The sequence below is a fragment of the Bos mutus genome, chromosome 21, assembly GCF_027580195.1.
Source record: "Bos mutus isolate GX-2022 chromosome 21, NWIPB_WYAK_1.1, whole genome shotgun sequence".
Classification (NCBI taxonomy): domain Eukaryota; kingdom Metazoa; phylum Chordata; class Mammalia; order Artiodactyla; family Bovidae; genus Bos; species Bos mutus.
In genome coordinates, this window is record NC_091637.1 from 19,374,225 (window position 1) to 19,399,200 (window position 24,976).

Below are 24,976 nucleotides of genomic sequence, written 5' to 3' on the forward strand. Positions count from 1 at the left end.
CTTGTGTAGATTCAGCTCTTTATGTCAAGAACGACAGACACTTACGTGCGCGCGCGCGCACAACACACACACACACACACACACACACAGTCTTCCTTTGTGCTGGTCCCGCAGCCGGCTGCTTTACTCAGACGCACTCAGCCCCCTTGTGTAGGTTGGGAGCCTCATATCCCCACCAGCAGTACCAGGGCCTGTGTGCTTCTGCTGCAAGGGAGAAGCATCGTGCTATGTCCTTGCATTTAAACATTTGGGATTTCCTGGTTTCACAACATGACCCTAACCACAGGTCATCAGGGCCATCTGTGTTACTGCTGTCCCAGCCATCCGCCCAGCACTGGATGAGAGCTGCTTGGACTTCATGGACAAGCAGTGTGTTCCTGCCTGTAGGGTATTCAGAAGGTGATTTGACTTTAGCTGGTGGTTTGAACTTTTAATTTGAAAATCAGACTATGGGTGAGACATGACCCCACTACACTAACAGAATGACCCTGCGGAGGAGAGAGCAAAGTTAAAACAGAAGGGATCACTTCTGAATGACCCCTTTGCCATGACTGTTGCACTCACCGAAGACCCAGGATGTGATCTGAGGCTTTGTCCTTTCTCCGGGGTGTCAGGGGTGTCAGACAGGGGTGTCCTGTCTCCGGGTGTCTGACTCAATAAGTGGATTTATATCAGGAGTAGCTACCAGGGCTCCCTGTGTTGCTAAGAAGCCCCTGATTGGCCATAGCCTTAAAAACCGACAACTCTGAAATACGCATATGCTAATTTGATGTATTTTTAAAGCTAGAGGCTGCCTGTTGACTAAGATATGTTAAGTTTCATTTGCACTAGTTCTCCATAACTGTAATATTTTTAAAGGATGACTAATAGAATCATAGGAGTATCTGGAATGAAAATATCTCTTTCTCATCATCATGCCTGTTTTGTCATCCAGATAAGCACTGGACACAGTGGTCATCAAGGTCTCAGTTGAAGTCCTGACTCTGCCCTTGATTAGCAGAGTGACCGTGGCTAAACTCTGGGCCTCAGGGTCCCCATGGTTGACAACAGCTGCCCATTGCAAAAACTTGGTATCAAAGGCAAATGAAAACAAGATCGGACTGTGTAGCACAGGGAACTCTATTCAATATCCTATAATAAAGCATAATGGAAAAGAATATGAAAAATAATACATATATATGTGTGTAACTGAATCACTTTGCTATACAGCAGAAACTAACAACATTGTAAATCAACTATACTTTAATTTTTAAAAATTACTTAATTTGGGACTTCCCTGGCAGTCTTATGGTGCTTTCAATGCAAGGGGCATGAGTTTGGTCCCTGGTCAGGGAAGAAAAATCCCACATACCACATGACCAAAAAAAACCCAACTTTTTTTTTTAATAACAAACATTCCTGTGATAACATAAATAAAAAAACAATTAAAATTATTCTTAAGAATAAAATTTTAAAAGGCAAGTGAAATCCTGTACAGAAAAGATTTTGACAAATTGTGAAGTGCTCTAAGTAAATGAAATGTTCTACGTTGAAAGTAGGAAATAAATGTGGTGATGGAACCATAACTAGCACCTCAGATATTCCTGACTACTTTGGAAAAGCCTTGGGGGAGGATCCTTAATGTGCCTGAAGTCATGAAGGGTTTCAGTCCTGGTGATGTTTCTTTGCTCTAGTAAGCTTCCAGACCTTTGTCTTCACAGGTATCTCATTCTCGCAGATAATTAGAGTCTGGTGACTCTTCCCTCCCGCTTCCTTTTTCTCTGTGAAATCACTGGCCCTCCTACTTCCTTAAGATGGTGGAGAAGCAAGACTTCTCCCACGACTCCCACGGATCTCAATGGCCCCCAAGTGGACCCTGCATTTGGGATCTTGTCTTCACTGCCTCCTTACTTTTCATATCATCTACTTTGTTGGTACTGGTCTTGTCTGGATCGAGCTGGGAAGAAGGACCTCTAGTTGGGTTCTAACTATCTGCATTCCCGCAGGGAGAAGGCTCAGTAGAGGTTGAACCCAAGGACATTTTAAATGCAAGTATTTTCATCAGATTTACGTTACCATGAAAGAATTTTAGAGAAACTATCTTTGGGAACAAATTCTACTGAACCAATTTGGTTTCATGTTGATTTTTTAGAATATAATACAATTGAATTTTATCTCCATCAGGTTTATTTTCCATTTAACTTTTACTGCAAAGCTTGGATTCAGTTTTTTGTTCATATTGTGTGTTACTGACCATGGCTTCCTCTATAGAAAGCTGTCTTGTGGCTTTTCTTTTCATCAAGACCAATTCTCTAGGTTAAATTTTGCAAGTCTAAATGCTTTTATGAAAATGGATTCTTTTGTCAAAATTTAGACAATGCTAAATTATTGTTGTTGTTTAGTCACTAAGTCATGTCCCACTCTGCGACTCCATGGACTACAGCACATCAGGCTTCTCTGTCCTCCACTGTCTCCCAGAGTTTGCTCAAATTAATGTCCATTGAGTAGGTGATGCTGTCTAACCATCTCATCCTCTTTCGCCCCCTCCTACCCTCAGTCTTTCCTAGCATCAGAATCTTTTCCAGTGAGTCAGCTCTTCACATCAGGTGGCCAAAGTATTAGAGTTTCAGCTTCAGCATAATTTAGTATCCAACATAATACTAAATTATACCACATACCATTTTAACTGTTACCAATTTTACTCTGATTTGATTCTTTCTACTGGTAGTAGCCAAATTATGATTAATATTAGAGATAGAGATAGAAGCAGAGATAGAGTGGAAGGAAATAGCCTGGAGTCAAAATGGTAGGGCTTTTCAGTGCCATTAATCATTAGGGAAATGCAAATCAGACCACAGGAGATGCCACTTCATACCCACTAGGGCGGCTGTAATAATTTTTCTCATGGAAAATAACAGGTGTTGGCAAGGATGTGGAGAAATTGGAACCCTTGTGTGCTGTTGATGGAAATGTAAAAGTGTTTCAGCTGCCGTGGAAAACAGTTTGGAGGTTCCTCAGAAAGTTAAGCATGCAATTACCAGATGACCCAGAAATACCACTCCTTGGTATTTCCCCAAAGAATTAGAAACAGGTATTCAGTCAAAAACTGGTACACAAATATTCATATCAGCACTGTTCATGATAGACACAGGTGGAAATAATCCAAGTATACATCAACAGATGAATGGACAAGCGAAGTGTGATATATCCATGCAATGAAATATTATTCAGCCATAAAAAGGAGTGAAGTACTGACACGTTACTACAACATGAATTAGCCTCGAAAACATAATGTAGGTGAAAATTCACAAGACAAAAAATCACATATTGTATGGTTCCATTTATGTGAAATATCCAGACTATACAAATCCATAGAGACAGAAAGCAGATAGATAAGTGGTTGCCAGGGGCAGGGGGAGGGGAGGAAGTGATTATGTAATGGGTGTAGTGTTTCCTTATGGAATGGTGAAATGTTCTGAAACTAGGTAAGGGTGATGATCCACAATGTTGTGAATATACTAAATGCCACTGAATTATAGACTTTGAGATGGTTAATCCCATGTTGTATGAATTTTACATCAAAAAGATGAAAGTGAAAGTCGCTCAGTTGTGTCCAACTCTTTGGGACCCCATGGACTATACAGTCCATGGAATTCTCTAGGCCAGAATACTAGAGTGGGTAGCCGTTCCCTTCTCCAGAGGATCTTCCCAACCCAGGGATCGAACCCAGGTCTTCTGCACTGCAGGCAGATTCTTTACCAGCTGAATCACAAGGGAAGCCCAAGAATACTGGAGTGGATAGCCTATCCCTTCTCCAACATATCTTCCTGACCCAGGTATTGAACTGGGGTCTCCTGCATTGCAGGTGGATTCTTTACCAGCTGAGCTACTAGGGAATCCTGGTAAAAGATAGTGGGGGCAAAATGACGGGTTATGTAACATGTATTAATTTAAGGTCAGTAAAAATCACTGACCAGGAGTCATAAAAACTCTACTTGATGTCTCCTTTAAAGAAAACAACACAAACTTTATATATATATAATATTTGCTTTTATAAAGACAGGTGTGTGGGGGGAAAAAACACACTTGAGCAAGTAGGTTGTCTTTTTCTGAGCTATGCTATGTCATAAGTGAAGCAAATACTTCAAAGTAGATACATTTGAAAATAATGGGAAAAGACTGAGTTGGGACCAGGTTTGGGGAATAGGAACAAAAAGAAAGAGGAGACTTTGGGAGCACTAGAAGAAGCATTGTGGTTTGATGGGGGCTGTGGGGTGTCAGGGCACTGAAAAAGCCTCCTTTTTAATGTTATTTATTTGTCTGTGTCTCTAGTTATGGTGTGTGGGCTCCAGAGCAGGCAGGCTCAGTAGTTGTGGCACACGGGCTTATTAGTTGCCCCATGGCATGTGGGATCTTACTTCCCCAACCAGGGATGGAACCTGTGTCCCCTGCATTGGAAAGCAAAATCTTAACCACTCGACCACCAGGGAAGTCCCTGAAAAAAGGCTCTTGAAGCAAAGACAAGTCCAGCTAAAAGCCTTGAAAATGATGTTTGTTACTTTTCTGCCGCCCAGCGTCCATTCCTCCTCTCCAAGGGCACACACATTTCCTTTGGGGGACGTTCTTCTCTCACAATGCACATAAGTAGTAATTCAAGGTGCCCTGCCCACCCACTCTGAAATTCCGTGCTTCTAGACATCTCCCTCCTGGGACATTGACTCTTTGCAGGGAGTGATCCTGCTGACTGTGTAAAGAGCTCATTGTTAGAGCAGCCCCCTGGTTTCTTTCCTGGATCCTGCGCTCTTCAAGCCTGCTCCAGCCTCTCGTCCATTTGGGGAACATCCCAGCATCCCTCTAATATAAGAGGAGTTAAGTTAGTCGGGGCTGGGTTGTTGCTTTAACCAAAGTATCCTGTTTGATACAAACATAAAACGCCAAGAAGTAGCTGCTAATGGGCATTTGTTTCACTGGGAAAGACTTGCTGGGAGTCATGGTGGGGGAATTAATCTCAGACAACATATCCTGAACACCTATTGTGTGCCAAGCCTGGAGCCAACTTGGTAGAGAGGTGCTGGAGAGAATCAAAGGGAATAATAACTAAGTCTAGGTCCTATAGCTATAAAGTGGTTTGATCTATTAATACATCCAAGGGACCCAAGTCCCATAGGGAAGAATCGGTCACCCACAGATTTAGGGCAAAGATGAGCATTAGTCACCTTTTTTTCCAACTGTCTTATAAACAGCCCAGCAACCATCTGTCCTTGCTCATGTGAACTCCATCTGCCCAAAGGTGGTGTGTGGTGTGTGTGTGTGTGTGTGTGTGTGTGTGCCTGTCAGGAGGGATGTGGGTGGGAGGGAGGTCTGAATTTTCCCTTGAGGTCTTTTCCTTTGGGCAATTCTGTTAGTATAGCCCGATGTTGATTATAAGCATGTTCAGAAGATAAAGACATCCTGGCCTCTAGATTTTATTGTGGTCTTCCAACTTCTTTCTTAGTAACAGGATTCATTAACCACTGACCACAGCACGACATTGGACAAAATATCATCTAGATAAGTAAAGAAGTAGAAGACATAACTTCTGCTTCCTGGGAGTCAGGAGTAAAACATGCCCAGATGCTAACTCTTGAGACTAACTTTTAAAAATGTAGACATGAATGCAAATTAGGGTAGTGAAAATTCAGTATTGAAACATGAAGCAAGCTATAAAGTTTTACTATAAGACATAAATACTTGAATAGTGGAGAGCTACACCATGTTTTTCAATGGGACAAGTCAAATTGTAAAGATGTCAATTCTTCCCAAAGTAGTATGTGTTTGGTGTGTTTGCAATTTAAAAATCCTAAATTTTTCATAGAACAAGCTAATACTATAGTTCATCTGGAAACTAAAATGCCAAAAGTCTGCCAAGAAAATGTTGAGTGAGGTAGGCCTGTACTATCAACTCTCAAAATACTCCATAAAGCTATGTTAATTAAAGGGATACCATATTGGCACAAGAATAGACAAAGAAATCGATGAACCAGAATAGAAAATGCAGAAAGAATTCCAAATATTTCATTGAGAACTTGATGTATATTTAAAATGACAGTCAAAACAGTAGGGAAAGGATGGGCCATTTATAGTGTAAGGACAATTAGCTAACTGTCAGGAAAAAAAATGAGTGAAATCTTCACATCATTTTCAAAAATAAGTGGATTTAAAAGAGTAATACATTTTTAAAAACTATAGGAATAACAGAAAGAAGTGTTGGGAATATACTTATAATTGGGTGTTGGAATAGTTTCCTTCTAAACAAAATGCAAAGCACAAAGGTTTTAACAGAGAAAATTAACAGATTTAACCACAACACATAAAATTTATATAAAGTGAAAGACAAAATTAAAGTATGCAATACAGCACATGGTAGTTAAAAGAAAAAAGGAGATGTTTTCAGGTGTTAAGATCCCAGACTAGGCCTTTCCCACTTCCACACTAGCTCTCCTCCCCCAGCCCCTCCATAAAGGGCGGGGCGGTGGGTGGGAATGGTGGGTCTCGGGCCTTGCCGCTCTCCTTTCTGCCTCTGCTCGTCCCAAACCACAGCTGTGAGAGTCATCTCATGATGACTGCACTAGGTGCTCAGCACATGCTTGTGAAGTTAATTCACACACACACACACACACATAAATGGGATAGACTGGGAGAAAACCTTTGCAAAATATAATATATATAATGACTTAATGTAGGGATGATAAAAAGGAAAAAAGAAAAGTATAATAGAAAATGGATGAAGGATATAAATAGACAGTTCACAGAAAAGAAATACAAATTGCTAATAAGCATATGAATCAAGGAAATGCAAATTCAAATAAGAAACTTTTGGCCATACCTTTAGGAAACACAAATTGAAGTGAAATATCCATTTTTTGCCTATCAAAGTAGCCAAAATGGGAAAGACTGATAACACCAATTCTTGATGAGAGTGAAGAAGACAGGTACTTTCATACATAATTGGTGGGAATGTAAATTTGTCCCTCTTTTGGGGGAGGCAGTTTGGTGATACAATAACATTTAAAATGCACATAGCTCTTGTGTGTGTGTGTTTTTAATATTTATTTATTTATGGCTTCCATGGATCCTAGTTGTGGCTCTCAGGCTTAGTTGCCCTGTGGCTCGTGGTATCTCTGTTGCCCAACCGAGGATCGAACCCAAGGCCACTGCATTGGAATGTTGATTCTTAGCCACTGGACCACCAGGGAAGTCCCAAGCTCTAGGTCTTACTTCTCATCCTCTCGGCCCCCTCCGTATTTCCCCACATCACTGTGTAGTCAAGGCCCAGCTTCTATATTGGCGTATGCTGTGCTTAGTCGCTTAGTTACATCTGACTCTTTGTGACCCCGTGGACTGTAGCCTGCCAGGCTCCTCTGTCCATGGAATTCTCCAAGCAAGAATGCTGGAATGGGTTGCCATTCCCTTCTCCCAGGGATCCTCCTGACCCAGGGATAGAACCTGTGTCTCCTGCATTGCAGGTGAATTCTTTACTGTCTGAGCCACCAGGGAAGCCCCTCTTTACTGCATAGCACCAGGCTTCCAAGGAGGTACAAGAAGAAGCTGCCAGATTCCTGAAGGGCCAGGCCCAGATCTGGGCAGCTTCCCATCACATCCTACCAGTCCAAACAAATCACAGGCCTGCCTGGACTCACAGGGTGTGCAGATGTTTCTAGCTCCTAATGGGAAGAGTGGCTGGGGACAGGAATAGGTAAAATTATTGGCACCCGTATTTTCAGATAAACTATTCCATAGGTAGTTAGAGTAAAACATATTCCTCCATGTATTATTTCAGCAGCATTTCTTAAATGTTTCCATATTCATACACATTTCAAATGTTCCGTTGTTTCGGTCCAGATTTCTTCGCTGAGCTAAACCATGTAACTAGGCACCTATTCTAGTTTTTCATTTCTTAATGTTTTTCTTATGATCTGTGGATTGGTTATATAAACAAACAGAAACACACAGTAAAGCTCCACTACAGTAAATGCTATGCAGAAACTCAATTTTGTAAGCTCTCGTGTTGTGTTACCGTGAAGTTAATTAAAGACAGTGTTTTATCAGTAGGTGGTAGTGTCATAAAATGATAGATTATGAAACCTCTTCTGTGCACAATTGACTTTAACTGAAGGTTCCAGATGACCCTGAGGCAGTCGTTTATTCTCATACACACACACGCATGCACATACGCACACACGGCTTGAGAATTTCATCCCAACCCAGTCTGAGAACAGTGCTAAGTAGCCTCGAAAGAGATCAGCAGCCAAACCAGTCATGCCACAGCCAAGTTCACGTTATTATGATGCTTATGATATTTTAATCACATCTTTGTCTTTTCAGAGGGCTTCCCTTGTGGCTCAGCTGGTAAAGAATCCACCTGCAGTGCAGGAGACCCCGGTTTGATTCCTGGGTTGGGAAGATTCCCCTGGAGAAGGGAAAGGCTACTCACTGCAGTATTCTGGCCTAGAGAATTCCATGGACTGTATAGTCCATGGGGTTGCAAAGAGTCGGACACGACTGAGTGACTTTCACTTTTCACACCAGTGGGTCTGTACTCTTCATCCTCAAGTCCTCCCTACATGTTTAGTGTGTGTGTAGTGCCATGAGGACAGACACAAGAGAGAAGGAGCCTGGCTCCTGCAGGTGGCAGGGAGGAGTGTTCTTGAAAAGAGTGTATTTTAATGAAGCCTCAGGAGTGCCGGAATGGAGTTATGTCGTGGGGTGCTTTGCCAGGGGCCACAGAGAAGAGGCAGCTCCCCAAACAATCTGATTGGAAGTGACTTTTGAGAGACAGGTAGTAGCTGGGCAGGAGAAAAAATTGGATGTAAAAAGAGAGAAGGAGGGACTTCCAGTGCAGGAGACGTGGGTTCAATCCCTGGCCAGGGAACTAAGATGCCACACGCCAAAGGGCTGCTAAGCCCGCGTGCCACAACTACTACAAAAACAGCAACTAAAGAGAAGCCCAAACGCCGCGACAAAGAGCCTGCTTGGGGCAACTGAGACCCAGCGCAGCCAAAAATAAATGCATGTAATTTTTTAAATGAATAATTATTTAAAAGAGAGAAGGAGAGAGTATTCCAGGTAGAAGAAACAGCCTGAGCAAAGGTATTTGGGATAAAAATAGCTCCTGGGTGGAGCTGGGCTGGTGGTTCAGGTTTTTTGGAGCTTAGGGAGAAAAGGCAGGCACCAGAGTGTGGTGGGCCTCCCAAGCCAAGCTACAGGGACTCAAACAATGGAGGACTGTGGCCAGGGTTATGTGTTAGTTATCCTTCCACTGGTCGGGGGATGCCAGAGTCGGCGGGAACAAGACTAGAGGCTAAGAGGCCACTGGAGGGAGGCAGATGCCAAGACTCAGAGGTGCTGACAGGACCTTGAATCTGGAGCATGGCCTCAGGGTCATCACATGTGTCATGATTATACAGGAAATCTGTGACTAGCCAAATGGAAATTTTATTCTTTTGTCATCTTCTCTAAGATTATATTGTATTCCAAACAAAATCAGAAGATTTTGTATTCCAAACAAGATCAGAAAATAAGTAGATGAAATTTAACCCATTCTTCTGACATTTTTAACCTCAGAACATTTCCATTTTTAATTTACATTATAAACAAAATTTTCTCTCAACTTTTCCTCCAGGAGCGATTGAAAGTTTAGTTTCTTGGACCACTCCCCTACCCCGATGCACAATTTATCGTCCAATTTAGTAGTCTGACGGTCATCCTCATCATTTTTCAACAGGGTTTTTATTGTTTAGTTGCTTAGTCATGTCTGACTATTTAGCAACCCCCATGAACTGTAGCCTGCCAGTCTCCTCTGTCCACGGGATCTCCCAGGCAAGAATACTGGATTGGGTTGCCATTTCCTACTTCAGGGGATCTTCCCAACCTAGGGATTGACCCCAGGTCTCCTGCATTGCAGGTGGATGCTTTACCACCAAGTCACCTGGGAAGCCCCTAAGTAGTCTGAAACCCTTCATAAATTCTCTTATCTAAATCTTGTATAGTATTCACCTGTCCAATTGACATTATTTTTATAGGCTTGCTTTCTGTTGCTATCATAATCCACTCATCTCTTATAAATGCTTCTGCCTGCTTTCCAAAGGCCATGCCCTCTGCACTGAGATTTGCACCTGTGATGTGACATTGGCAAGTGATTTCTTGTCCTTAGGTCTTAAAATACTCTTCCTTGTCCTCCCTGCCCCCACAGAAGAAGCATGTCTGGGAACTGGCTTGCTTAAGGTGATAACTTCCCTTCTCTTAAACCTTGTGATGAATTAATTAACAGTTAATGAATTACCAGGAAAAAAAAAAAGAGTAAATCTGGTTTAAGGAGAGGATCTAGATCATCTGGTCTGATAAAAAAGATGGTTTCCAATTGGCAAACAAACATTAAGGTAAATTCTTAACAAAATGCTCACCACTGTGATACGCTACGGAGATGGATTGACGTCAGTACCAAATCCTGCTTGACCATCAAGCTGGGGCTCAAAGCCGAAGAAGAGAAACAGATAGCAATTTCAGGAGATGGGATCGTCTTGCGAACTGTGATTGTGAACAGTAATCATTTCTTAATTGTCACTTGAAGGACCTTGTTTTTCCCAGTAATTAACTAGTTTGTGGTTTTTGCACTTCCCTCTGACGACCAGAGTCACTCTGTGTTTTCACGAAGGACAGTTGTTAGGGTGGTGTCGTGCCTTGCTTGTGCTAACAAGACTTTATCCTTCATTAATCCAACAAATATTTACATTGCTCTGCCCTTCCTGCACATTCTCCGGAGCATACAATGCTGCCCCCGCAACACACACAGACACGCACAAGGCACTCGACAGACTCTCAGGGGCTTTGCAGCCCTTGCCAGTTTAACAAAGGCAGCAGGTTTGTGTTCATGGGGTCACCCCTGCAGCTGTGGCTGCCTTATTAGGGGAAGGCAAAGAAGTGAGCATTTAGTGTGCGTAGGCGCCTGCCAGCTATTTTATATACATTAGCTCAGTTGATAATGAGGCTAACCCTGTCAAGTAGCATGTGTTCAAAATGTACTAGTTGCTTTCTTTCTGTTCTACATTATGGAAATAACCCATGTTGAATTAATTAACACCTTCAATTTGAAATCCTGTCTATATAAGCATGTCCTGGTTGATTTCTAAAGCTAATCTGATGCATCAGTGGGAAAAGAAGTAAATCATGGCCTGGATGTAAGGTTGAAAAAAATATCCTATTTGTGCTTAGTGGACAGAATTTACCAGAGGGGGGAAAAAGGTTGAAAAGCTTTTGTTCCAAGAGTTTTTCAGAGTGTTATTCCAAGAGTGTGGGAAAATTGACCTCTCCTCTCCTCCTTTCTAGATACATCCCACCCTTGATCTGGGGGAAAAGTGGACACATCCAAACGGCCTTGTATGGGAAGATGGGAAGGGTGAGGTCACCACACCCGTATGGGCACCGGAAGTTCATCACCATGTCTGATGGAGCCACTTCGACCTTTGACCTCTTCGAGCCCTTGGCTGAGCACTGTGTGGGAGGTGAGCTAGTTCAGGTTGTGGGATTGGGCCAGCCCTCAGGGAGGGAGCATTAATCCCTGAGGGAGCTCGGTGTAAATGCTCAAGCCACTGACTGTCACCATCGCATCCAGGGGGCCCAGAGGACATCAGCTGAGGTTCGTCACTTAGCTACTACCTGCAAGGACTGGGTCCAGCATGAGCTGGCCGAGTGACTTGTAGGGCTCTGCAGAGAGCATTGTCGAATACAGTTGATAAGTCCTCTTGTGAAATAGAAAGGTTTGTATAAGAACTTGGAGCCCAGGATCAGATCTCTGGTTTGATAACGGCAACAGAAGCTGGCCTAGTCTAAGTGTTTCATATATACTATCATCTCATTTAATCTTCACAACCACCCTGAAAAGTCAGTGCCTTATTATCCCTACTTTACTGGTGAGGAAGCCGAAGCTTATAGATGCAGTGTAGCTAGTCTTCTTTGTTGGACAACAGCAGCTCACAAAGGCTCTCAGGTACCCTCTGCTTAGATTTTCAGGGGTCTGGGACACCTATTTCTCAGAAACAACCACAGTTTCTATTGCTGATAAAACTCTCATTGTTCCGTCCAGGCTGCACAATAAGCAGGCATTAAAAAGCTTCACAATGAGGACTTTTGAGGAAGTGGAGTTACATGGCAGCATCCTCTGAATGTTGTTTCTACCAGAAGAGAACAATATTTTGATTCCATAGTATTCAAATGCACCTCGTTTGTTTTTTTTTTTTTAATAGGAGCTCAGTAAATATTTAGGGGTAAATTCCAGTAAGTATATTATTATAGCTCTCAGTTATTTGAAGCACTTAGAACTGCCGAGTAGCTAGTGACAGCGTAGCTTATGTTCCCTCTGTCAGGAACGCTTGTCCCAGACTTTCACGTGACTGCTCTCTTGTCACTTAGCTCTGTGCTCCAATGTCACCTCCTCATAGGGATGCTCTCTGATCCTTCCCAGCAAATCCATCACCTTCTTGCTCAGGTTCTTCATGGTACCTGCCAATCTCTAAACTTACTTGTGTAGCTGTTTATTATCTGTCTGCTAGAATGTTGGAATCCTTCAGAGTCCAATAAATAGTCACAGAAAGAATGAATAAATGAATAAGTTGGCCGTTCACAGTGTGTTTATGGTCTTGTAGCCGATCTTTCAAATATTTACTTCTCTACCAAACCCAGTTAAATATTTTTTTCCCTTGTATCTAATGCTCTGACTTCTTCTACTGTTGAAGCACAAAATTTAATTTAACCAGTCTGCTCTTTAGGACGGAGGTAGAAAGTTGAAAAAGACAAAACTTTTATTCTTTTTTTCCAACTTGTCTCTGTATTTCTACCACCCCTGTGCCCAGAAAGAATTGATGAAGGTAGTTGTGGAAAGCAGTATTTGCATCCAAGAAATGCTTTAAGGAAAGCAGCCCTTTTTTCCCCCCTTTTTTGATTTTTTTCTGACAACAAAAGGAATACTCACTTTAAAAAATGTAGATAACATAGAAACTTTTTTTAAAAAGAGAAAATAATCATCAATAATCGTACACCCTGCATACCGTTGTTAACATTTTGTTCCATTTGTACCATTACAGTAAAATAGAACTGAAAATTTTCAATTACTACACATTATAAGTATATTCCCATATCATTAAAAGTCTAAAATGTCTTTAATAACAAAAGTGTAATGATTGCTTAATAGTCTACCATGTGGTCATGACATAATTTAATCAATCTATTTTTGAACATTTAGCTTGCTTATAATTTTGTTATTCTTAAGTAATCCTTTGATAAGAATACTTATTCATAAAATTTAAGGCAGGATTCCAAAAATTGGAATTTCAAGATTTATTAAAAATTTTAATGTTCTTTATACATTATTGCATAAGAATTTAAAAATTATTTGTCTCAACTTTTAGAAGGAAAATTTATGATTAAATTTAATGACCTAAATACCACTTTTCTTTTAAAGAAAAATGCATATTCATATTTTCAAGTAAGTAGTTCATACTCACGGTAGAAAATTCAAAAGTTACTAAAGGACATACAGTAAAAGTGTAAATTTCTCTCCCACCCTTACGCCCCAGTGGTACCAACTGTTAGGACTCATGTGTATGGTTCCAGAGCTAGTGGATGCATTTATAAATATAGATGTCCTCCCCCACCCCCAAATGATAGCATAGCATAGCCTTTTTTTGCATCTTGCTCTTTTCCACTTAATACTTATTGGAGAGCTTGCCTTTAGCAGTGTATAAAAAATGTCTCATTATTTTTAAGGACTACATAATATTTCTTCATTTGGATATGCAAAAACTTATTTAACCAGACCCCTGTTTCTGGACATATATATTATATTCAGATTTTTGCCATTACTGCAGATGTATTGCTTTGTGTATGTACCATATATTTTTAGAATTCATATCTGAAAATAAAATTGTTGGATCAAAGAAGTCTGTGCAAACATAGTTTTTTATTTTTCTGTTCATTGATTCATTCATACAGAATTTCATATAGGAATTAAGAGTGATGCTCAGAAATTTGTATGGTGGTTTGACAGAGGAATTTTATATCTGTTGAATCTAGTACTAAAAAATTGAGATTTGTATTTCTTCATTTTATTTTTCTAGTAATTAATTTTTATTGTATTTTATTTTTCAAAAGCATCTGCCCTTATGGATTGGAACTTTTTAAAAACTGACCCCTCACCATAAATAATTTGAGAAGCACTGACGTAGACAGTTCCAGCTAGAAGGGAAAGTTACTCTGGCTGAAAGTAGAGTGAAAAGATGAATGTTAAATTCTCTCCTACTGTTTTCTAAGCCAGTGAAGTGTAATTGTGTCCATTTACCACGTCAGTATTTATTGGCTATCTCAGAATCTCCTTCTCCACCCTACAGATGACATTACCATGGTCATCTGCCCCGGAATTGCCAATCACAGCGAGAAGCAGTACATCCGCACCTTTGTCGACTATGCCCAGAAAAATGGCTATCGGTGCGCTGTGCTGAACCACCTGGGCGCCTTACCCAACATTGAACTGACCTCGCCACGCATGTTCACCTACGGTAAGCTGGGGCCACGGCCAAGCGGAGTGCCCCTCAACCTTTTTTTTTTTTTTTTTTTCTGTTCCCACTGCAAGTGTGCTGCTCCGTCTGCGTCTGCTTTACTTTTCTGAGTTTAGAGTTTGTGCCCATGTGCAAGAGCTGGTGAGGCGCACAATTGTAACAGCAGGGCATTTAAGAAGCTATGCCTCCCAACAGCAGCTCAGTGGGGCCCTGGAACCACCAGGTGCTGGAACCACCTTCCTCTCATCCCGTCTCAGGGGCAGGAGCTAAAACTCACAGGGGACGGTCTTGCACAGCGCCCCCTGCTGGTAAGTTAGTGCCCTTCACTCATTCCTCCGGACTCCTGTGACTGGCGGGCAAGCATTGTGATGAGGCTGGTGGATGCCCGTGGGAAGGGAATCTGGTACCTTAACAACCTAGTGGCTTTCAGGCTGCTTGAGGACAGGAATTAAATCTCATATTTAAATACATGCTTCTTGCCTTTAACTGAAGTCCTATGTTAGGTAAGGCTGTGTGTTCTGGACTGCTCATTCTTGAATCTTACTTAACTCTCCCTTCAGATTAACTGTGAACACTCATAAATAATAAACACTTAAAATATGTGTCTGTATATATGTACCATCCTATGGGGTGTTCATAAGTAAATCAATTGTAATGTGTTTTCATGGGAAACAAATGAAAATTATATCTATAATCTCACCATAACTCTATTTCTTCATCCTCCCATTCTTCGATCTATGTGTACAGTTTTTGAGTGCAGTCATAGGGTGTATATCTATGGTGACTTAATTTAAACAATTTTATATTCACTAACATAAAGATGCATAGTCATTTAATCTTTTTAAAGAGCCACCTTGCTGTGATTACCCTGTTATAGTTTATTTAACCATTCCTCTTTGTAGTCATTTAGGTTGTTTAAAGTTTTTCAGCGTTTTAAATAACGAAGCTATGAATATTTTTACATAGAATCTTTTTCTTCTCTTTAATGACTTCTTGGGAGTAAATTTCCAGGAGTAGAATTTTGGAGTCAGCATTTCTTATGCATGTTTATACATATTGTCAGATTGTCCTCCAGCAAGGTGGTTCCGGTTTATTCTGCCCTTGGTGGCATGTAAGGGCAGGTAGGGAAGCGTGAGCGGGTTTGCCTGCTCTGTGCCTGGCTGGGGGCTCCCCATCTGCCCCTCCTCGGTATGCACTCCCACCTAAAGGCACTCACTTTACAGACTCTCTTCTGTACAGCAGGTTGTTTAGTGGCTTGAAGATATAGGTGAAACCCCAGATTTATACATAAGACAGGAACATGGGACCCTGATGCTGGGAAAGATTGAGGGCAGGAGCAGAAGAGGGGGTGACAGAGGATGAGAGGGCTGCATCACTGACTCAAGGAACGTGAGCAAACTCCGGGAGATAGTGAAGGACAGGGAAGCCTGGCGTGCGGTAGTTCATGGGGTCACAGCGTTGGACACGACTTTGCGACTGAACAACAGGCACGTGGGCAATAGTGAGTAAGCAGGAGACAGGTATGGGGCCAAAAGACAGAAACAGAATCTAATAAAAATGAAAACAGTGGGGAATGATGATAGGTCTGGGACTTCCCTGGTGGTCCAGCGGTTAATACTTCACCCTCCAATGCAGGGGGTGCAGTTTCAGTCCCTGGTCACGGAACCAAGATCCTACATGCCTTGCAGCCAAAAAGCCAAAACATAAAACAGAAACAATATTATAACAAATTCAATAAAGACTTTAAAACTGGACCACATAAAAAAAAATCTTAAAAAAAAATAAGGTCCTGTACTTGGATATACAAATTCATCTTCACGAGTAGAGAATGGGGAGGTGTGGCTTGCTTGGCCACAGGATCTGGGATGGGAGCATGAAGTGCTAAAAGCATAAAGTGCCAAGAATTCAAGAAATACTAGCAAAAACACTGATCACGTGCCCTGACACAGGGAAACATCCATTTCCCATGGACAGAATCCCTCCCACCTCAGCAGTAGCCCTCGAGGCGGTTAGTAAAACTGTGATGGAAAGACTGAAGCACAGAGAGGCTAGGTAATTCAGGCAGAGAGATAGAGCCAGTAAGTAAAACAGGCAAGATGAGAGCCTGGATCTGGCCGCCCCAGCCTCCAGAATCCTCGAAGAGCTGGGTGTGTGTGGTCCAGGCCCCTGCCCCACAGCGTGCTGAGCCATAGGGACAGGAGATTAGATTAGGGGGCATTCACACCCATATCCGGAAGTCTAATGGCTAAAGGAGAAGAGAAGAGTTGCTCACTGTGGGATGTGGTCACAGAGCAGCCACCCCGGCCCTGCCACTGGCTGGCTGTGTGTCCTTGAGTTTGCTTAAACTCAGTTCCAGGTTCTTCATTGGCAAAGTGAAGACTACAATTTTACAATTAAATGTGGGTTACTAAGGACTTAGCCGGCAATTGAGTGCCTAACGTATAGTAACAGCTTATTAAATGTTCGACTTACTCAGATACTTGAAGATCCATTAATGCTAGTGAGAGATTAGCAGTGTTCTGTGTGGCCAAGATAAATAAGTTCTCCAGGGGCAGATGGGAGTATCAGTAATAATTACAGTACAGTATGATGAGTGAACCAGTAGAGAGGTCTGGTGGGCACACCACCGCAGTGCAGGGAAACCAGCCTCTTTCTCTGTAGTCAAGGAGTCATTCGTGGAAGGAAGTGTTCTCCCAGAAAAAGCATTTGAAGTGGCTCCTCAAGGTGAGGATGGGGGATTTCCTTGGTGGGTCACTGGTTCAGACTCCATGCTTCCAATGCAGGGGGCCCAGGTTCAATCCCTGGTCAGGGAACTGGATCCCACGTTCCGTGACTAAAGACCTGGCACAGCCAAATAAATAAATTTTTTTAAAAAATGGTGAGGATGGTTGGAGCTCATAAATAGAGGGAAGAGCTGTAGGGGAAACAGTAGTACAGCTGCTTTTACGAGCATTTTACACCTAGGCTGGCCATCAGAAAGGAAGAGCCTGGGATTAGATGAGCCCATGTAGGGCCAACTCAGCCCCCACATTTTTCATAGACATTTAACTGTTTCCTCCTTTGTTGTTGTCACTGTTTGCTTCCTCAGAATTTTAGAAGTAAATTCCTATAGTGTATTATATTTTAGTAGTATTTCAGAAAGACAGGTGACCTAGAAGATATGGATGATTTTTCTAGCTGTGCTGTTTATCAGTACATCTTTGTTTATCTTGTTTATCAGTACATCTTTGTTTATCTTGTTTATCAGTACATCTTTGGCCTATTCAGATGCATTGGTTTAACCATCAGTTAATAAGGTCAAACAAATGTGACCTTAGGTCAAAAATCCCGAACTCCAGTGCTTTGTTGAAATCCAAACAAAAACATCTCTGGTAGCCTTGAGAAAGTATTAGTGCTTCCATAAGCGCTGTTCATTCCAGGAGATGGTGGAGGACAGGAGGCCTGGCGTGCTACACTCCATGGGGTGGCAAAGTATCAGACACAACTTAGCGACTGAATGACAAAGTGCTATTGATGTGACTTTAGCTTTTCTCTGGTGGCTCAGATGGTAAAGAATCTGCCTGCGGTGGAGGAGATCCAGGTTTGATCCCTGGGTCGGGAAGATCCCTTAGAGAGGGGAATGGCAAAACCCTTCTCCAGTATTCTTGCCTAAAGAATTCCATGAACAGAGCCTGGCGGACTACAGTCCATGCGGTCACATAGAGCTGGACACGAATAAGCAGGGAGTCTTAACCACTGGACCACCAGGAAAATCCCTCTGCACCTAATATTATTCATTTTTAATTACTGTTGCTCTGTGATATCACTTAATTTCTGATAAGATTCACCCTGACTCATCACTTCTTCAGTGTGTACTTTAGACTTTCCTGCTTGTTTATTTTTTTCCATTGAACTTTAGAATTATTTTGTCAAGTTCTGTGTTGAATTTCTGTACCAGTCAAGATGAACTAGATTATGCTGTGGAAACAATCCCCAAATCTCAGTGGTTTAAAAACAAAGATTTATTTCTTCCTCAGACAACAAATCCATCCTGGGTTGGCTGAGGGGTTCTGTGTCCCATCCCCATCCTCACTCAATGACCCAGGTTCACCAAGCAGCTTCCAGCTAGAGTGGTACCCATAGAAGTCACAACTGATTGGCCAAAGAATATCACATGGTCATGCCTAACTTCAGTTGGGTTGGGGAGGTGCATTGGGGAGGTGCATTGCTCCCAGAGAGGGAAAGTAGATTTTGGTGAATTCTAGAAGGAAATGGCAACCCACTCCAGTGTTCTTGCCTGGAGAATCCCATGGACGGAGAAGCCTGGTAGGCTGCAGTCCATGGGGTCACACAGAGTCGGACACGACTGAAACAACTTAGCAGCAGCAGCAGCACTGTATTACAATTTTTTTTTAAAGGCTTTTTGATATGGACCACTTTTTTAAGTCTTTCTTGAATTTGTTACAATATCGCTTCTGTTTTCTGTTTTGTTTTTTTGGCCATGAGGCTCATGGGTTCCCAGCTCCCCAACCAGGGATCAAACCCACACCCTCTGCACTGGAAGCGTGGAGTCTTAACCACTGGACCACCAGGGAAGCCCCTGTATCACAGTTTTGGAATAGGAATTTTATTGTATAAATTAACTTGGAGAAGTTTGTTGTCATAGTACTTTCTCATCCAGGCATATGGGACTTCCCTTGAAGTCTTTCTTTATTTTTCCCATAAAGAACTTCTGGCTCTTAGTGTATGTAGGTCCATGGTTATCAAGATTAGAATTCCCCTGGGGACCTTCTAAAAGATACCAGCGCCAGGGGCCAGGCCCTAAGAATGCCCGGCGCCCCCAGGGTAGAGAGCCATAGATGTAGCTCTTTCACAGTTTGTTTCCTCTTCAGCTTTTCCTTTCAACTTTTCATTATACGATTGTTGAAACTATAGAAAAGCAGAGAGCATAGTAAAATGAACTCAGGATAAACCCATCACTCAGTCTCAACAATTTGTCAGCTTTGGGCCTATCTTATTCCATCTATAAACCATCCCTTCCTGTGTCCCCCTTCACTGATTATTTTGGAGCAAATCCCAGGCAGCCTATCGTGTCATCTGTGACTGTTTCAGGGTGTGATGCTAAGGTACACGTACTCTTTGTTTTAGTCTGCTAGGGCTACCAAAACAAAATACCACAGTCTGGTGGCTTAAACCACAGAAATGTATTTCCTCGTAGTTCTGAAGGCTAGAAGTCCAAGTTCAAGATGTTGGCAGGTTTGCCAAGGCTTCTCTCCTTGGTTTAGAGATGGTTCTCTCTCTGTCCACATCTCTGTCTGTATCCTAATCTCTTCTTATCAGGATACCAGTCAGATTGAATTGGGCTTCCCAAGTGGCGCTAGGGGTAAAGAATCCACCTGCCAGTGCAGGAGATGCAAGAGACTCTGGTTTGATCCCTGCATCAGGAAGATCCGCTGGAGGAGGAAATAGCAACCCACCCCAGTATTCTTGCCTGGAAAATTCTATGAACAGAGGAGCCTGGCGGGCTACAGTCCATGGGGTCACAAAGAGCCGGACATGACTGAGCAACTGAACCACCTTCACCACCATGTTGGGTTAGGGCTCACCCAAAAGACCCCATTTTTACTTGACTACCTCTCTCCAGAAGCTCTGTCTCCAAACAGAGACATTCTGAGGTCCTGGGGCCTAGGACTTCTATATAGGAATTTGAGGGGAACGCACCTTAGTCATAAACATAAACCATCATCACACCTGAAACATAGTCCTTCACAGCCGTTCAGTTTCCCCAGCTGACTTCTTTGTTTTTATTTTTCCTTTTTAATTATAATTTGCTCAATTCAGGATCGGAATCGGGTCCCATATAGTGCAGCTGGCTGAAAGGTTCCTTAAACCTCTTTCAAATCTCCTTCCCTCCACTGGTATTTGGCTTCCACTCACGTCAGCCTCCTCCATGTGGGGTGACTGGATGTGACGTGAAGGAGGTGCCTGATCTGAGACGTGCCACAGCCCACCCAGAACATACGCGGGCACCGGGCACTGGCCCGAGGGCCCTGCTGACCCCAGGCTGCCCACGTCCTGTGCGGAAGGCCCTTCTCTAGCCCTCACCGGGTTGCTCCTTGTCATTCAGGCCTCCACCAAGATGGCACCTTCCTGGAGAGCCCTTCCAAGACTGCCCTCGACGCCATTCTCATCTAATCCCCCTCTTTACGTCCGCCAAGGCACTTGTGATTTGGTGAGACCGTGTACTTGTCTACCTGTTTGTTTCCTGTCTCTCCTCCCCAGTCCCCCTCCACAAGCACCAGAGGTCTTTGTTCTCCTGCTGTGGCTCCCCGGAGTCTCTGCTTGGCCCCTAGAAGGTGCTCACTAGGTCCGTATTGCCTGAGTGAGGGCTGAGGGGAGGAATGTGAAATGACGGTTTTTCTGGACGGAAGGTGGCGTGCAGACGGGCACGTCTCAAACAGGTGTGCCTTGTGGTTGTGTGACCTGCCCTTGTGCAAACCGTGTCACTCTGGAGCAGATAGCAGGCCTTCCTGTCACGGAGATCCCCTTCTGGCCTTTCGAAATTGAGTTCAACCAGAGGCAAACTAAAGAGGGCATTAACAAGAAGCCCTTCTTCTTTGTTTCCTGTGTCCCACCCACCTCAGATCTCTCTGAGAAAACTGCAAAAAGCCTTTTCCTGCTTACCTACCAGCTTTGCTCTAAACCACATAAGCACTAGTCCCTTGTTATTGGGCATCCTTGCTGATGTGATTAGAAATTGTTGGCCCTAGATCTCTCTTGAACAGAATTTCCTAAATGGATATCCGTATGTTCTTGTGACTTAGAATCACAGGAATCCTTCCTGCTGCCTTTGAAACATAAATTCATTAAAGGAAAATCCTGCATGAAGCAGTTACCATTTATCTCGCATTGACAGTGCCAGGCACGCGCTGAGCATCCACGGGTGTTACTTCCCTTCATCCTCCTGATGCCTCGGAGGTTGGCATTAGTTTCCCCACTTGCCAGCCTAAAGGAGGTAAAGTACCTTGTCTGGGGTCACACAAGCAGAACGTGGCAGGACCCGCCTTCAAACTGTGTGGTTCTTAACCCCAGCTCAGTGCCGCCTCTGTCACAGTGTTCATTTCCTATTTGAGATACTGCTTATTAGATAGAGTAAGGGGCTTCCCAGGTGGCTCAGATGGTAAAGAATCTGCCTGCAATTCAGGAGACAGGGAACTCTACTCAGTAGTCTGTAATGACCTATATGGGAACAGAATCTAAAAAGGAGTGGATATATGTGTATATGTATAACTCATTCACCTTGCTGTACAGCAGAAACTAACACAACATGGTAAATCAGTAATACTCCAATAAAAATTTTAAAAAAAAGTTGAGTAACTTGCTCCAGATCACAAAACTGATGAATGGGCGACCCAAGTTTCCCACTCAAGCAGTCTAGTCCTGGAGTCCATGCCTTTTTTTTTTTTTTTTTTAAGCTTTATGCTTCATTATGTATTGGGGTTTTTTTTTTTTAAATTTTTGTTTGTTTGTTACAACATTGCTTCTGTTTTATGTTTTTATTTTTTCACCACAAGGCACGTGGGATCTTAGCTCCTCAACCAGGAAACTGCACCCCCTGCACTGAACATTGAAAGGCAAAGTCTTAACTACAGGATGGCCAGGGAAGTCCCTTGGAGTTCATGATTTTGAACAACAAGCTAAACAGCCTTTTTAAAAAAAAATTTTTTTGTTCATTTATTTCATTTTTGGCTGCATCAGGTTGTAGTTGTGGCATGTGGGCTCTTCCTTGCAGCCCACGGGCTTCTCTCTAGTTGTGGCGCTCAGATTCCTGAGCGAGAGGGCTCAGTTGCTCCATGGCGTGTGGGATCTAAGTTCCCCAACCAGGGATCGAACCTGCGTTGCCTGCATTGGAAGGCGGATTCTTAATCACTGGACCACTGGACCACCAGGGAAGTCCCCACACAGCCTTTCTGTGTAAGGAACTACATCCTGTCGATACTTCTAAGGAGGAAGGAAATAGTTCCCGGTCGGATATATATCAGATTTAAAGCAAAAGAACAGCGACAGCTTCTCAGAGTCACAGAAATAGGCCCGGTGGGTTTGGGCTCCATTTTTCTTTTTTTTTAATCTCACATCCTACAGACATTCATGAGGCCAGACCCCAAGACGAGAATACAGGTGGTAGCCAAAGCCCCCTGCTTTCCTGAAGCACCCCGTCTAGTGAGGAACAGCTCAGCTCAGCGTCGGGGGAAGAGGTCGGGAGACAGTCCCAGTCAGGCTGCACTTGCTGGCTGGGCTTTTCCAAAAAGAACATTTACCAAACTGCATCTTTTTTCAGGACAGGAGCCAGATTTCCGTGTTTAATTTTCATAGTATGTTCATCTCCTGCACCTAGTGGATCACTCAGAGAGAGATGCTCAGGAAAGGCCTGCAGAAGAAGGCAGTGTTTCAGAGTCCAGCAGATGGGAGTCTGCATTCCCCAGCTGGGGAGGTCAGCAGTAACGTGAAGGCACACAGCGTGGGGTCCAGCAAATACCACTGCATGGCCATGTTACTGCCTTTTTCCATCTTCACTCTATGTGTGTTCTGTGAGCCCACGTAGACGAGAAAAGGTGGAAGTTCACTGGAACCGTTAAAAGGCCTCGCCTCTAGGTCAGCTGACTGCCTGTGAACAAGGGCCAATTTGTGAAGCTGTGCTTACGGAGCATAAATTTCTGTTTTGAATTTGGTCTGAATTCTGACTCTTTACATGTGGGGATGGCAAGACCCCGGTGGTTATTTTGAAGGATGCAGTGCTTGCTGTCCAGTGGCGTGCACTTCAGAATTGGCTCCTTGCCAGATCTGGTGGGCCAGGGCTGAGGATGGGGCGGAGGGGGGGTGGTGGTGGTGCATGTGGGGGTCACACACCTCCATGTCACTGGCTTGTTTTATATTTTATAGTACATGCAGTGCGCGCTTGGTAAGCCGCTTCAGTCATTTCCAGCTCTTTGTGACCCTATGGACTATAGCCTGCCAGGCTCCTCTGTCCATGGGATTCTTAGGCAAGAATACTGGAGTGGGTTGCCATTTCCTTTCCCAGGGGATCTTCCCGCCTCAGGGATTGAGCCCGAGTCTCCTGTGTCTCCTGCATTGGCAGGTGGGTTCTTTATTGCTAACTCCACCTGGGAAGCCCCAGTTGTAGTATATGTTTATTTAGCTATATTTTAACTTTCTAACGGAGAAGGCAATGGCACCCCACTCCAGCACTCTTGCCTGGAAAATCCCATGGACGGAGGAGCCTGGTAGGCTGCAGTCCATGGGGTCGCTAGGAGTCGGACATGACTGAGCGACTTCACTTTCACTTTTCACTTTCATGCACTGGAGAAGGAAATGGCACCCCACTCCAGTATTCTTGCCTGGAGAATCCCAGGGATGGGGGAGCCTACTAGGCTGCCGTCTGTGGGGTCGCACAGAGTCGGACACGGCTGAAGTGACTTAGCATAACTTTCTAAAATTTATTTTCATTCTTTAAAAATAATTCACCATCCCTTGCCTCAGAATAGTTCATAGATTTTTTTTTCAACCAGCAGAATTTCCCTTTAGAAGAATTAAATTCAATGACATTATCTGATCTGACCAAAGACAAAATGTGAGGCCATTAGGATGAGTAGTAGAATCCACAGGGGTAAAATTTATCCATCTTTTTAATTTCTTATTTAAATAGGATTCTTCCCTGGATCAGACTGGGTCCACAACCCTGTCATCTGAATAAGATCAATGAATAACACGTGAAAATCAAGGAACACCTAGAAGTCGTGAATATTTTTTGAAGTGTATTTATCATACAGAGCCTAGTCTTTAATTGGAACACAGCAGTCATGGACATGTGGGCTTGCTCTTTATTGACTCAACTAATTTTCTAACCTGGACAGTGTTTGGAATATAAGTAATTTTGTCAGCGACACTGAGAGGGACCAGTAAATTCAGAAAATATTCTGCTCCATCTTTCTGTCTTGGGCAGAAGGCCGTATCCCAACAGTCCAGTGTTCATATTCAGAGCAGAGTACAGCTGGGTCAAGTCTACCAGCCAAGGAAACTGAAAACCAAAATAATCCAGTTGTGGTTATTCTGACCTCCATTTCTAAGACTGACCCTCGAAATGTTATGACCAGAAACAGCCAAGCAACAAAGGATCCATGAGTTTGATCTTGATTAGAGAAAAAAAAATTGGGATTTTTTTTTAAAACAGCCTTTTCTATATCATATGAAAAGAATCAAAATAATAACCTGGCATTAGCCCCTATAAGGTGACCAAATCTTTTAGAATCATGAACCTCCTAAGAACTTATGACCGAACACCAACCTAGGATATTTTGGCGTTGAAAATGGTCTCAAACTATTTACATTGCCTTTTCCTGTGAGTTTTAACAGTGAAGTGGGCTCTTCCCTTA

The 24,976-nt window shown here is 43.0% G+C and overlaps 1 protein-coding gene across 1 annotated transcript in view; it reads left to right on the forward strand.

The window, feature by feature from the left end:
- ABHD2 (abhydrolase domain containing 2, acylglycerol lipase) overlaps window positions 1-24,976 on the forward strand; it is a 114,168-nt gene that overhangs the window by 59,596 nt on the left and 29,596 nt on the right. The window contains exons 4-5 of the mRNA XM_005910196.2: window positions 11,344-11,519; window positions 14,400-14,567. Coding sequence (XP_005910258.1) covers window positions 11,344-11,519; window positions 14,400-14,567 — 344 coding nt within the window. The remainder of the gene's footprint in view (window positions 1-11,343; window positions 11,520-14,399; window positions 14,568-24,976) is intronic.